This window comes from Schistosoma mansoni, chromosome 4 (genome assembly GCF_000237925.1).
Source record: "Schistosoma mansoni strain Puerto Rico chromosome 4, complete genome".
Lineage (NCBI taxonomy): Eukaryota > Metazoa > Platyhelminthes > Trematoda > Strigeidida > Schistosomatidae > Schistosoma > Schistosoma mansoni.
In genome coordinates, this window is record NC_031498.1 from 2,763,281 (window position 1) to 2,777,423 (window position 14,143).

General features: G+C 37.5%; 1 protein-coding gene across 2 annotated transcripts; it reads left to right on the top strand.

Moving 5' to 3' along the window:
• Nucleotides 1-263: 263 nt before the first annotated feature.
• Nucleotides 264-7,650, top strand: Smp_150070.1 (putative f-box only protein; the record flags this gene model as incomplete). Of its 2 annotated transcripts, XM_018796540.1 has the most annotated exons (6): nucleotides 321-363; nucleotides 398-566; nucleotides 596-725; nucleotides 755-873; nucleotides 907-1,100; nucleotides 7,379-7,650. In XM_018796540.1, the coding sequence occupies 6 exons, from the start codon at nucleotides 321-323 to the stop codon at nucleotides 7,648-7,650; spliced, it is 927 nt and encodes a 308-aa protein (XP_018651673.1). The 2 variants fall into 2 exon arrangements, with proteins under 2 accessions (XP_018651672.1, XP_018651673.1); XM_018796541.1 differs by lacking the exon at nucleotides 7,379-7,650 and having other exon boundaries at nucleotides 264-363; nucleotides 907-1,199.
• Nucleotides 7,651-14,143: the final 6,493 nt, after the last annotated feature.

Consider the following 14,143-nt stretch of genomic DNA (forward strand, 5'->3'; position numbering starts at 1 on the left):
TCCTTATATTTTTGTATTGCCTGTACGCGCTGTTGTTATTAGTTCATTTGTATTCAGGTGGGGTCCCATTTTTCTCATCGAGTGATCAATGACTGGAACGCATTACTCAAACAAGTATATCAGCCCCACCAGTGAACATTTTCAAAGAGAGGCTGGACCTTCACTGGAAGGCAGTCTGTCAGGATTAACACAGGTTCATCAACCTACTATCCTTATTACTGAAGACTGAAAACTAATTCAATATTTCGGCAAGCGGGACTTTTAATATTGAGAATTGAGGCGCCTATTCTGGTCCTAATGAGCCGTACTGATTTGGGGTTATGGGCCCTGTTTTAACGCTACAGCATAGCTATTCAAACCAAAGTAGCAATTCAGATTTATATCTTAAGATTTTTAGAGGTTGGGGTTTGTCTCGAGACTCCTCAGCTCTCGTCGGAGTTTGTTGATTTACATCATTTACCAGCTGAGCTTGCTCTCAATATATTGTCGAGGCTCAATGCCACTGATCTGTACCTAGCATCTTGTGTTTGGTATGATCTTGCTTACGACGAGGTTTTGTGGAAAAGGTATTTTGTACTCATAAAGTGATTTTCAGTTTGTGCAAAGCTTCTTGGCCATTTTGTTCGGCGTACACGAATGGCGTACTTCAATCTGAGCCGTCATTTCGTCGACTATATCTTAGGCTAGACGAAGCGCGTTTGACATTTAACGCAGACGCCTTCGAAGTAAGTTTGACTTATGAAAGCATTTTCAGGGTATGGGCTACATCTTCAGACATCGTCTTGTTGACGATAATACCGATGATCTTGTTAACTTTTTCCACCATGCTTCCGGATTAGATCCATTCCAGAAGCGTCGATATCTGGAAACGAGGTATGATTATCTATCAGGATAACACAGGCTTAGACCCCAGGTTCTACGCGGACTAGTGAATTTAAAAGATTTCCGGCACTGTTCATTACCAAATGCGTTAAGAGGACTTTTCACTGAACTGCCAGTCCCATCAACAGAACCTAGCGCGTCAGCTTTCATCCATCTGTTGGTCAGTCTGTTTTCCGAAAGATTTACTCAATGCAACCCAGATCTTGGGATCACACGTGGTATGTGTTGGAGTTTGCCGTTTATATATTAAGATTAAAACATTACGTAGTTTGTTTATTATTCATGAAAAATCGTGAATCTCCTGTTTTTGCCACAATAAGTTTGTGAGTTAATTTCTAAAGATCATCAGTTTTTTATGGAAAGTTGACGCTTATGACGTGCAATTATCAATCAGCCTTGCTCAGTACCGTTATCATACGCTAATCAGATAAACTGTCAGGATTTTTCAGTAATTACATCATAAAACAACTTAATTTTATACGTATCGATTATAAAGCGACTTTCGAACTAATATCTAGTGCATATCAAACACTTAGACATAGAACGGAATATACGTTGCTTTTAATTGATGACTGGTAAAATAGATTGTTTAAGTCTTGTAAATAGGAAAATAGTCTAGAATTTTACTCATATAGTTCACATTCTGGTTCCCTTAGGTATCATAATGAGGTGATAACGTTGATAAGAGACAAAGTAGGGGATTTAGTCCAACACAAATGATCGTATATACAACAACCTCACCTCAGGCCTGAGAATAAAAAACCTTACTTGGTGATATATCTCAGTGAGTAACTAATGCTGTTAGATAAGTTGAACGGGCCTAGCCATTCTAGGACTTGAAACATGTGTTTACCAGTCATAGCAACCAAACTTAATTGCACCAAAATAGTGAAAAATCAACATGAAAATTAAAAGCTAAAATACTATCGACGAGTTACAACTACTGTGAACAACTAGGTTCCCCAAACAGGGATGCATCTGATGATTAACAATTATGGGAACCTACACTTTAAATCCGTTTACCTTTTTATGTTTACTATTATGTTAATAATCTTAAGAGATTATTTATCGTTCTTGTAATCTCAAAGCAGTCTCAGTAGAATTCAGCGTGGGTAACCAAGATGTGTGATGCCTCCTACCACCAGAAATAACACTATATATGTATGTCCTTCTTAATGGTTTTTATCCTATAGTTACATAAAAATTCTCAGAAAGTTGTTTACAGTTTGTCACTTGACATTTTTATTCAGTATCTTAATATGGTACAGGGAATTCATCTAGCAGATCCACTGCCGAACTGATGTTAGATAACCGGTAAGCATTATTCACGGTTCAATCTAGTGTATAAGACAATTGGAGACATTAATTCTGTCACTAAAGTGTTTGGCTTTCAACTTTTAGTTTTCTAAGTAAACAACCGTGTTAATCTTATTCGTGTTCGGGATGCGATTCTCTCCCTCGAAGTGCAAAATGTTACTTCAGGATTGGGTTGCATCAACACCTGAACTAATGATAGGGAGTGAAGTAGTTGAGCGTGTTGACAGCTTCACTTATCTTGAGAATCTCATCAGCCCTTGTGGTCTGGTGTGTGACGAAATCTCAGCACGGATACAGAAGGCTCGTCTAGCTTTCGCCAACTTGCGTCATTTATGGCGTAGGCGAGATATCCGTCTAGCAACAAAAGGACGGGTTTACTGTGCAGCAGTCCGTTCCGTCCTACTTTACGGCAGTGAAACATGGCCGATAAGAGTAGAGGATATTCGTAGGCTACTAGTATTCGATTATAGGTGTCTTCGACGCATTGCTCGTATATCCTGGGACCACCGGGTAAGTAATGCAGATGTTAGGAAACGGGCACTAGGTAAGGATGGCAAATCGATTGATGAAGTAGTGAAACTTCATCAGTTGAGATGGCTGGGACATGTGTTACGTATGCCCAACCACCGACTGCCCCTACGTGCGATGCTTTATGGTGTAGGAGCAGGTTGGAAGAAAGCTAGGGGCGGCCAGACCAAAACATGGCATAAATCCATGAAGTTGCTGACAAGTGGACTGGGCCATGTTTGTAGGTGTAGACTACCTGGTTGGGATTCGCGAGATGATAGCAATCGATGGTTAGAGACCTTGAATGACATGGTTCAAAATCGTTTGCAATGGCGAAGGTGCATCCACTATTTGTGTTCTACCGAATTCTAATCTTCTGAATTCTTCATGTCCGTATCCTTTTTCTCTTTCCAAATTTATTTCACCGTATTATACTCCTTCAATAACATCTTCAAACCCTTATCTTTCACATAATACTTATACTCTTACTACTTCTACCACTATGGGATTCGAATCGACAACTTCATCTCTATGCTAATGTGGTATGGCAACTCGAACTGATGTACGTACGTACGAAGTTCTACGTTGTAACTGACTGACTGACTGACTAATCTTATTCGTGTATTTAAATACGTAGATGTCGGTATAAATGGCCACCAAAACAAATATGCACCACGCGAATAAATGAAATTGGGAAGAGACAGATGGAGGGCAAATATAACGAGAAAAAAAGACTAGATGAATGAAAATAAGTAAACGAGAGTAGGATGTAGTGAAATAAACAGTGCACTAAAAAATACAACCAAAAGGAATCTTTTCAATCAAAGAAGTTCCTTTCATTTTTATAGAGAAAGTTTAAGGAGATTAGTGTGGCCCCCACCATCTTTTATCTTATGTCTACTCACATCTCGAGCCACCTAGTTGCACTGTCACCCTGACCCCTACCAGGGAGTATATGCCATACCTACAGACGGTAATTTTCAAATGATTAAGTACGGATTGCAAAGCTTGAGTATCATCGCAAAACAAAACAATATCATCCGCATATATTCAGAATGAAAGTCCTTCCGCAGGCAACAGATCTACACCTTCACTACCTAATCCCATCATATCTGTCTTCAGAATGTCATCAATGGTGAAATTGAAGAGAAATAGTGAGATCGAACAACCCTCCCTAAAACCACTGCTCGAATGGAACAACAGTGAACAGTTATTTTTTGCCTTCTTTCCCCCTGTGTTTGTGTATCGAGCCTTCAATATGTTACTAAGCTTCTAAGTTACATCTTTATTCAACAGACAATCTTAGACAACAGTCCTGTTCAACAAGTCGTAAGCAGCCGCAATATCAAGAAACAACGATTGTTGGCCTAGACGAAGTATAGCGGTGTCCTAACATTTGGAGGAGGGTAAATATATGGTCAGTACATTCTCAACCATAATAAAAACTAGCCTGCTCCTCATGAGCCGGTCTTTCGCGTATTTTAAGCAGCCTGTGAAGTGCGACGGAAGCCGACACTATTGGGGCTATCGAAATTAGACATCCTCGATAGTTGTCGCAAAGATCATATAAAACCGTTTGGGGAAACAAGGACGACTGTCTTGTGTTTCAGTATGTTGAAACACTGGTTCTCAGACCTTTCCAAACAACCTAGTCGGTTCCATGATCAAAAGCTCGGTACCACCTCAAAAAATGGCCGGGGGTAAATCATAACCCTGATGATTTGAAGAGTCTTAGAAGTTGGGGTTCTTTGCGGACTTCCAGTTCTTCGTGTGAACCAGTCGTCACCGGTTATGGGTGAACGAAAAGTTTAATCGATGTAGCTAAGGTGGCAGACCATCTGAGTCATCCTTCGAAGAATTCTGTTCATCATCAAAGATGCCCTTCGATGTTGTTGATTGGTCTCCCATCAGCTTCACAGTTTGTTTCACTCACAAGATTCCTAACTGCCAGCGGCTCGGATGAGTTGAAAGCGCTTCTGGCAATTATCGAATGTGGCTACTGGTTCCAACTAGGTAGAACATTCGGTTCTTACGTAAAGTATTCAATCTTTTTACGTAAGAATCTACGTTTATCGTCAAACTCTCGGTTATCCGGAATAGACTGGCGTGCCTCAATTATCTGTAGGCAGCCTTTATAAACCCAGTGCTTATAAGCAGGAGGTTCCACGAAATCGCAAGCGACTTAACTCGCCATTTTCTTGGCATCATGTAAATGCAGCCAATGTTCATCTATACTTTCTGGTGGGTTGATAGCTGGCCTTGAACCTAGTTTGGTCTGGTATTTAGTTGCAACAGAAACTGGGAGCAATCTGTTTAAATTAGTCTGTTTAAACCTACCTGCTGGATATAACGCTCTTGTCGACTGAATTTTCAAGAATTAATCTACCAGGAGGTCCAATTATCGACTTAAAATAAGCAGATGATATAGTCCTGTTTGGTGAAGACACTGGTAAAATGTAGCTGACTGACTGACCACCAAAACATAAGATAGAACTGGGGCATATGAGGGTATGATCAGAGTCCAAATAATCACTCCAAAGGAAACAATATTCTTGTACATAGTCACATCAATGGTAGCTGATTGCGATACGATTAATCTGAGTCCATACTTGAGTTGCAGATAAAGGTCTCCAGGTAGAATTTCAATGACGACTTTACCGAAATTTGGTGTTCACCAGAAACATGTTGTTACTGGCCATCATTAACGTCGAGCCTGGAACAAATCTACATCAATTTAAGTTACTATGCCAAATTAGCATGATGAGCAGAAGTTAACAAAATAAACAGCAAATGCGTCGAAATGACTTGAATAGTTCTGACAATGAGAAAGATTAAGATTGGAGAAGAAATGGAGTATTATTAAAACTCAGTATCTTTAGAAAAATGAGTAGTGAATTAATCTGTACCGTTGTCACCGATTCTGAGTTGCATTATCCAACTAGTAATAGAGTTACCTCGAGGACCCCAGCTAGGTAGTTCCTGCATTTGCCACCATGGTTCAACCAAACGGTCACTGGTTTTATTGTCTGACAACATGGTAATCTGATTGACATGGAATACAGAAAAATATGGAGATGATTGACATCTGTTACTTAATTCCTAATGGGAATTTTACATCACAACTGGTCTATATCTACTCAGTTTGACAATAAGGTTTAAGGATATTGGCTAGTTTACGTACGTCAGAGTTTCAGTGTCTTTATTTGCTTTGTGGTCAACGAAATGTTGGTAACATATCGCTTCCGTTAAAATGTTGCCGTAGAGAAAGTGGCCAGATACATCACAAAAATAAAGCATCGACGTACTCTTTGTTCCAATTCCCAACCTCACTGCTAAAAGTAAGCTGCTTAAATGTACTTCATTTTAGGATCAATTATTCTTTAGTCATCACTCAGATGTATTGTAACTATGGTAGTGTTAAAAAGTCAAGTTAATTCGATTCATATCGATTAATTGTGATACTTATGTGTCCAAGATTTAGAGTAGAAATTTAATTGTTTAGAGTAGGTGAGAATAAACTTTTGTGATACCTCTGTAATGTGACTTTTTGTCCGTGATTAATATAAGCTGGGAGACATCTGTTGGTTGTCTTCGCCCTCATGGTTTTACGTGTAGAAAGATAGTTCCATTTTACGCTATAATGCTTTCCAAATGTTTGTTTCGCAACTACATTAATAGTGCTTGTAAATCAGACTAAGTAGTGTGGCAATTTAGAACAATGCACATTCATTATTGGACTTCGGTCAATCCTTTATATAGTGGGGTTGCGTTCGTGAGTCAGTCGGTCAGCTGCAATGTAGGACCAAGCACATATATGCATCGGTTTTAGTTGCCACACCTCATTAGCACAACAAGATGAACACCGAATTCGTAGAAGTGGTTACTTCAATGGAAGTAATATATAAAAGAAAAATTGTGTATAAGGATATAATACAGGAAAAAAGAATTTGTTCGTAAAAATAGAGGTATAAAGCAATTTTACGGGTCTTAGTTAGGTGTCCGATAATTATTGAGGCAAGTATTTGAAGTGCTATATTAGTCAAACTAATCCCTCTATGGTTATCATCGGATGATTTTGCTGTCGTGACTCTAGACTTAAAGTTTATTCAGGATCCAATATTTCTATCAAAATACTATATTTTCAAAATTATATTAATTTTGACACTTACATTCTCCTAAGACCCTTCGCTCCTATATTGTTCCTTAGCAAATGTGGTTTCTGCTCAGAATCTTAGCAATGGCTCTTTAGTTAGTGATCTTAATTTTCAATCAATAGGTTGTATGCTCGAGTTTTCCTGTCACTACTTCAGTTAAGGGAACCAAATATTATCATCAACTCTCATAAACAATATTGCTCGGAGCGGATTACATAAGCCCATATTTAGCAAATGAGCTACACTAATTAAATAGGACCACATAGCACTACTTTTGGGTAGTTTTATTAAAATGTTGATAAGTTGCGTAACGTAAATAAATGTAATCATTCCTGTTTATTCCATTTTTGAGATTTACGGTACTTTTGTACTTCAAATTTATCGGTGTTACATCTAGTAATTCGAAGGTAGTTATAGCTAGATCTATGAGCCTTTTTGAAAAATTATGGAGCAAATAGTATTTTATGAAAATGCTTCTGAGGTTATTTAATAAATTATACATGGTTTGACTATTTTAGATGAGATCTATTTACTATGCTTTTCAATGATCATGTTATCCGTTGATCTCTGGAGCCCGTCTATAAAAAATAAAATGTCTAAACGAGAATTTATTCGCAATACAAGACAAGTGGCAACCACAACATCAGATGAGTTTTTGGGAAATTTATATGATAATGTGTATATTGTTGGGCATGTCGTACTGATCGATTGTTCTGGACCTCCCTTCCGTCATTCTGAAGTCAAAGCAATCCTTGTGAAAAATCAACCTTTGCCATTACCAGCTTTTTAAACAAAATTAACCAGTAGTTATTGCATCCACTGTGATTTATTTTCATTATTTCATGCTATTTTTTGTACTGTACATTATAACATCAAACATGCACACAATGATTCAGTTCAAATTATTTGGTGTTGTGTTCTATTTTTATTTGTCAGTTATTTGTTGGTTCACTAGTAAATAACTAGTTTCGTATCAAGGCTATTACAGCGAATAGTCGTCAATTTTTCTTTTCATAATGTTTGTAAACCAAATAAAATGAACATCAATAAACCTAGTCATACACGCTGTAATTTACCTGAAACACAACTTCGTATAAAAGTAGTAAAAAGGCATTGTTAATTAAGTGATATATTGAATACGTTTTCATGGACTTATTTAATCTTAGTAAAGAACTTTATTTCAAAGCAATACACATCATTTTCTCTATCATTTCATTGAAGATCGAACCTTTGATTCTTCACATTATTTCTGCAATATACTTATTCTATTTATGAGATAGTTAGTGTTTACACTTTTTAATAACTTGATTTATGTGCACCTTTCCAAGATATATTTAATCGATCGCCACTGGATTAGTAAACTTATTTAATATTCTAATGTACCACTAAATCATATAAATGATGGTGAGACCTATAACTTACCTAAATACTATATTACCATGTGGTGTTTTCAATGCCGAAGTTGGATCTTCATCAGCTCTTTTATGATCTGAATATTTAAAATTTATATTAACAGAAATCGCTGTGCAATCTGTATCTACGCACAATGTATTTTGGAGTAAACTGGCGTCCTTGTAATTATAATTGAAGCAACAGATCATCTATCTTTAAGTAGCTCTGTAAAATCGGGAGTCATTTTCATCGTATCAATACTGATGTTATTTGTCTTTTGTAGTGTAGATATCAATACCAAGGTTGGATTTGTTACTTTCAAATAAATAAGGCATTAGGTATATAGTATCTTTTGCAAAACACTTAACAATGGCTGTTAATACGATTTAATTACCAAGTACAGGTTATTGTACTAGGATTTGACTTATACTTATTATGAGAGTCACTGATATTGAGCGGCTTCCAAAACCCAAGTCAGTTGACCTTAGGCAGCACAGAGAGTGATATATATCTGCATCAGTTTAAGTCGCTACACTGCATCATCACAACGAGATGAAACTATCATGATAAATACCAAAGTATTAGGAGTTGTAGTACTACCAGTGATGGTAAAGAGGATTTGGTCTAGGAAATATTAGGGAAGAAAGAACTTATTCGAAGAATAAACCGTAAAACATAGTTCTAGATCATAGGGAAGATAAAGAGTGGGTTCATCTTGGTCAATTATGAAACATGTTACCCCATGGTTTATAATTCCAAATCTCTGTTATTGTCCCGACCCAACCAAGTTATCTATGCATATCATCAACTCAGACCAACAAACAATGACTTCGTAGGCTAATTCCACGTTTTAGTTTGTGGGTCTCTGTATTCCTTTCATTCTATTGCGGTAAACATTGCTCATGGGAATTTATGTACGTACAATTTGTATCAACACTAATTATGTCCCTAAATGCCCTAGTACGGCCGAGAGTGGGAAGAGTCCGCTCTCCCTCTCCAAATGCTCTCACATGGCCACGCGTATATAGCCTCTGACAGGGAAACCCTACTCACTGCCTTCTCGTGGAGGGGGTGTTGTTTACGAAATTGAGAGGACGAAAAGCGAATGTCCGACGCTTTAACCGGGTTGGTGGATGTGGAGTGTCCACCTAGGAGAGTTGGAAAACCCTGATTCCAAACCAATGGTGTACATGGGCTCCAGTATCCTGAAGGAACAAATGGCGTATGAATCAATTGTTGGTCACCGGCTACCATGGGAATGCATCTCCTTACGATGCTCCACTTTCTTGTGGATCAGACCTTGAGGTCGAACGCTTCAGGTGTGGCCTCCCAAGAAAACCACCTGTTTCAGTTTGGGCACCTGAGCAGTATCACAGCCCTCACACAACTCAAATGAGATTTGTGCGGTGCATATGTATCTGGTGCTTCCTTGTACCAATATTTACGTGTTTAAATAAATAAACACTAATTATCGTTCAGTCTGTCTATATATCAGGTTATCTTTTAAGTTCTAACTGCTGTTTTCGAATAAATGTATTAGGTTTACCCATTATCGGTTAAGGGCTTCGGCTCGAGACTGGTAGGTCCTGGGTTCGAATCTCGCTCGCGAGAGCGGGTTCGTGGATGCGCACTGCTGAGGAGTCCCATAATAGGACGAAACGGCCGTCCAGTGTTTCCAGGTTTTCCATGGTGGTCTAGCCTCAATTGACTCACGCTTTCAACTATGATAATTACCCATTATTTATTTAATATTCACTAAGCGGGCATTGTTCTCTGTAATATGATGTTTGGGTTACTACTTAGTACGTTCAATGTTCAAACACATGTGAAATGAAACTGAATGTAGTTGATATGATCTAGCAACCCTTAAGCGTTCAAAAAATGTTCAAGTATATATAAGATGAAGCTCTACAGGTTTATCCATATTTTCTGTTTGACTTCATCCTACTTCAATTTATTGATTGTCCAGTATTGTATAGCAAAACAATCAGTAGATCGGTGAAGACAAAGCCTAATTCACTATGGTAAATTATCCTAATCAATATGTGGACATGAATTCAGAAAGTAGCATTTGATCAATAAAAACCTCGAATCAATGATCCTAGCTATCTGATAAAATGTAGAACATGATGTTTTCAACATAGTATATGTAATAAATCTGTTAATACGTTTGAAAATAACAAAAAGTTTCTATTTATTCCTCAATATTACTAGAAATTCGAACATTGTTACGATTATTCAAATTCTTTCTTCCTGATAGTTCCCAGTCATCTTAAATGTATACCAGCTGATGCAAAGAGGTGTATGTATATGTCTAGAAATGGGTAGAATAAATCCTCAATTTTTTCGAGTACTTTTAAATATAAGGCGTTTTGTTTTGCTAGAATTATCGTCTTACAAATTTTATAAATGAAGATGTACTTTCAGATATGTAAAACTGGTGACCTCATTAGTTATTGGGTCTTATGATTAAATGAGTTAAGTAGTTTTTTTATTGAACATCGATAAACTCAATTTACTCATCATATGCAATGTTGGTGTGATAATAAGTCACTCGAATTAAAGTTTGACATTGATTCTCTACATTTACTACCTGGCTTTTAGCCGGCTACCGTCAAGATATATTTCAGTGGTGTAGATATCCGGTTTTCTGTCGTTGAATCGTTGGTTCAGAGATATGTTACGTACTGCAACCAAAAGTATTTTTGAGCTTAACATTATGAATATAATTCGATCCCACTGAGGATACGACTGGTATTCTAGTTTAACAACCAGCGACCAGTAGTACCTTCTATATTCGAAACTTTCCCAGCCAAAGGAAATCAGAAGTCAGACGAGAAGAGGTAGGAAAGATATATTTGATACCAATGTATCGAGAGGCGTTCGTTCTTAGCTAGCTATTGAAACGTAGGAGCCGTGTCCCACGCCGAGTCGAAACGTGATCTGGTACGGATGCATGACCGAAAGCCTTCAGTTAAACAAGTCCACTTAAACAACGTGGTCAGCATCCAATGTAGAACACTTAGAAAGCTATTGATTTTGGGGAATTATTTACAGCTACACCACGAACAAAGCTGAGTAGTATGGTCATTCTTTCCATGCATTTTTCTAAAAGACTGTCAAAGTGTATACTTTTGTTAAAAAGTGAAAAGAAAAACACCTGTTTTTATTATCGTAGTAGTATGATTTCTCATCTGTATTAAATATCTTTACAAGCAACGTGAGATCTCGTGATTTATTTCATGTGGTTGCAGTGTATTGTGGTAAGAAAATAACTTTAAGAAATGCTCCTTCGAGTCAAACAAAAAGTAGGAAACTAAGTATTTCTGTAAGTTTCATCAGCTGAATGTCAAGTCTATGTTAAAACCCAATATTAAACTCATAGGTTAGCATGCTTGCATAATGCGTTAGAATAAATATATTGTAAAGGCGAACAAGTCCGTGCATGAGAACTGCATTAGATTGATGTTGAAATAATTCGGCTTCTTTTGTCTTGTTTAGCTACCGCTTCTTAAAATAGTCTCATTTTTCATTGAGATAGGATACGCGTCCGCAAAATTTTTGGCTCATTCGCATCTCAATATGTGTGCAGTACCTAGCACTGTTGGTTGTTTTTCCGTTCATTTAATAGGTGAGTGCTTCATATAAAAGCATAATTATTACTAAGGATGTCATTCCAAACTCTCAATTTCACATTATTTTTTTCATTGGACAAGTGGGGTTTCGCTACAGTGATGTGTTCGTAGAATACATATATGGTTAGCTTCAAGTAATTAAAATGAAGTCAGCGAAAGTTATGTTCTTATATGCACCACTCGCTCATTAAATTATCAGGGAAATCCATTTTTATTGAATATTGAGGAATCAATAGATAACCCGACAAGTTTTCTTCTCTCGTTTAGATTGTTCATCTATGCATATTAATTTGAAACGATGTGCTATGAATTTGCAGGTGTATTCAGTTAGTTAATTTTAAATAAAATCTGTTTATTTATTAATTTTTGATGTCCTTCTATTCTACTTTGCTACTACTTACAAATTGTTCTTAGGAAAGAGCTTTACCACAGTTTTGCTTTCAGTTAGACGTGGATGATTAATGTTTATCCGGGAACCCTATGCCATTTGGTTTCGCTAGTTTCGGTGTTGCACTAAGCGCTAAAGCTGAGGCAGCACTAATCGACTGGATCCCCATTAATAGTCAGTTATGTGTTGTTAGACTAGAAAGCCCCATCATAGTGAGAAGATATCGGTGTGAGATACGATATCTTTACGTCATCTCTCCCTACGCCCCAATAGATTTCAGCACAGATGTGATCAAGGATGGGTTTTACTATCAGTTAAATGTTCCTCTACAGAAAGTGCACTAGACAGATATTGTAGTACTAGCCGGAGACTTGAAAGCAATGTTTGGGGTCTAGGTACAGAATGGAGTCATTTGGGTGACTTGTTGATCACAGGTCAGATAACGGTGACCGTCTATTGCAACCTTGCGCAGGCTATAGCCTGTTTTTCACTAGCACTAACTATCGGCACAGTCACCGTCAATGTACTACCTGGAGACCTTCATCTGCAACTCAAGTATGAACTCAGATTAATCGTATCGCAGTCAGCTACCATTGATGTGACTATGTACAAGACTATTGTTTCTTTTGGAGTAATTATTTGGACTCTGATCATACTCTCATATGCCCCAGTTCTATCTTATGTTTTAGTGGTCAACAAATTGGTGGTCCAAACAGACTGATTTAAACAAAATGATTTCAGTTTCTGTTGCAACTAAATACCAGACCAAACTAGTTTCAAGGCTAGCTGTCAACCCACCAAAAATTATGGATGATCATACATCTAACTGTAACTTTTGCACACCAATTCGATCAGTTAGCGATTTTTGTTTAGTGCATAATAAACGCTCCTTCTAAAGTCTTTTCGAGTAATATCGATCTTCGTTCTGTAGTACAGTAACAACTAGACGATGGTGTACGTAGTCATAAACATTACTCTAGTTCTCTATTTTGGTTGTGAATCGGTTATTTGACATAATGTAATCTAGTCTGTGTATAGCGGATTGCTCGATTATCCAAAGATACTATAAATTTCGTCAACCGGTCATCAGTGTTATTATCTTAGTATAGTAATATCCCTCAAGACAGTCCTACTGTGTGGAGCTGAAACGTGGAGAACGACTAAATCCATCGTCAAGAAGGTACAAGTATTTATAAACAGTTGTCTACGCAAAATACCCAACATTCACTGGTCGGACACTATCAGCAACAGCGTTTTGTCGTAGAGGACAAACCAGCTTCCAGCTGAAGAGGAAATTAGGAAAAGACGTTGGAAGTGGATAGGACATATATTAAGGAAATCACCAATGTGCATCAGGAGACAATCGCTAAGTTGGAATCCGGAAGGGAAGCGGAAAAGAGGAAGGCCAAAGAACACATTACGCCGGGAAATAGAAGCAGATATAAAAAGGATGAATAAAAACTGGAAAGGATTGCCCAGGACAGAGTTGGATGGAGAATGCTGGTAGGCGGCCTATGCTCCTCCACGAGGGGTAACAGGCGTAAGTAAGTATAGTAATATCCCACTCAAGAGAGAGAAATAATACTTCGATTCGTCCGTTCTATCACATTCAGTTGAGAAGGTAACAAGTCCAAACCATTCTTTAATAAATAATGAAACAAACAGAAATAGAATTTAGATATTCTTGTGTTCTTTTTGATAAACGATGCTGACTAGTACATGAAAGTTATATTTGAAGATGCTTTTTTGGAAGGTATCTAGTGAGTTTGGAGTTAAGGTGGGATAACCTTTACATAAAATCTAATGCAATGCAGTCGGTATGGGCTGTAATTAATTTTCCATCCAATTGGATTTTTTAAAACTGTATG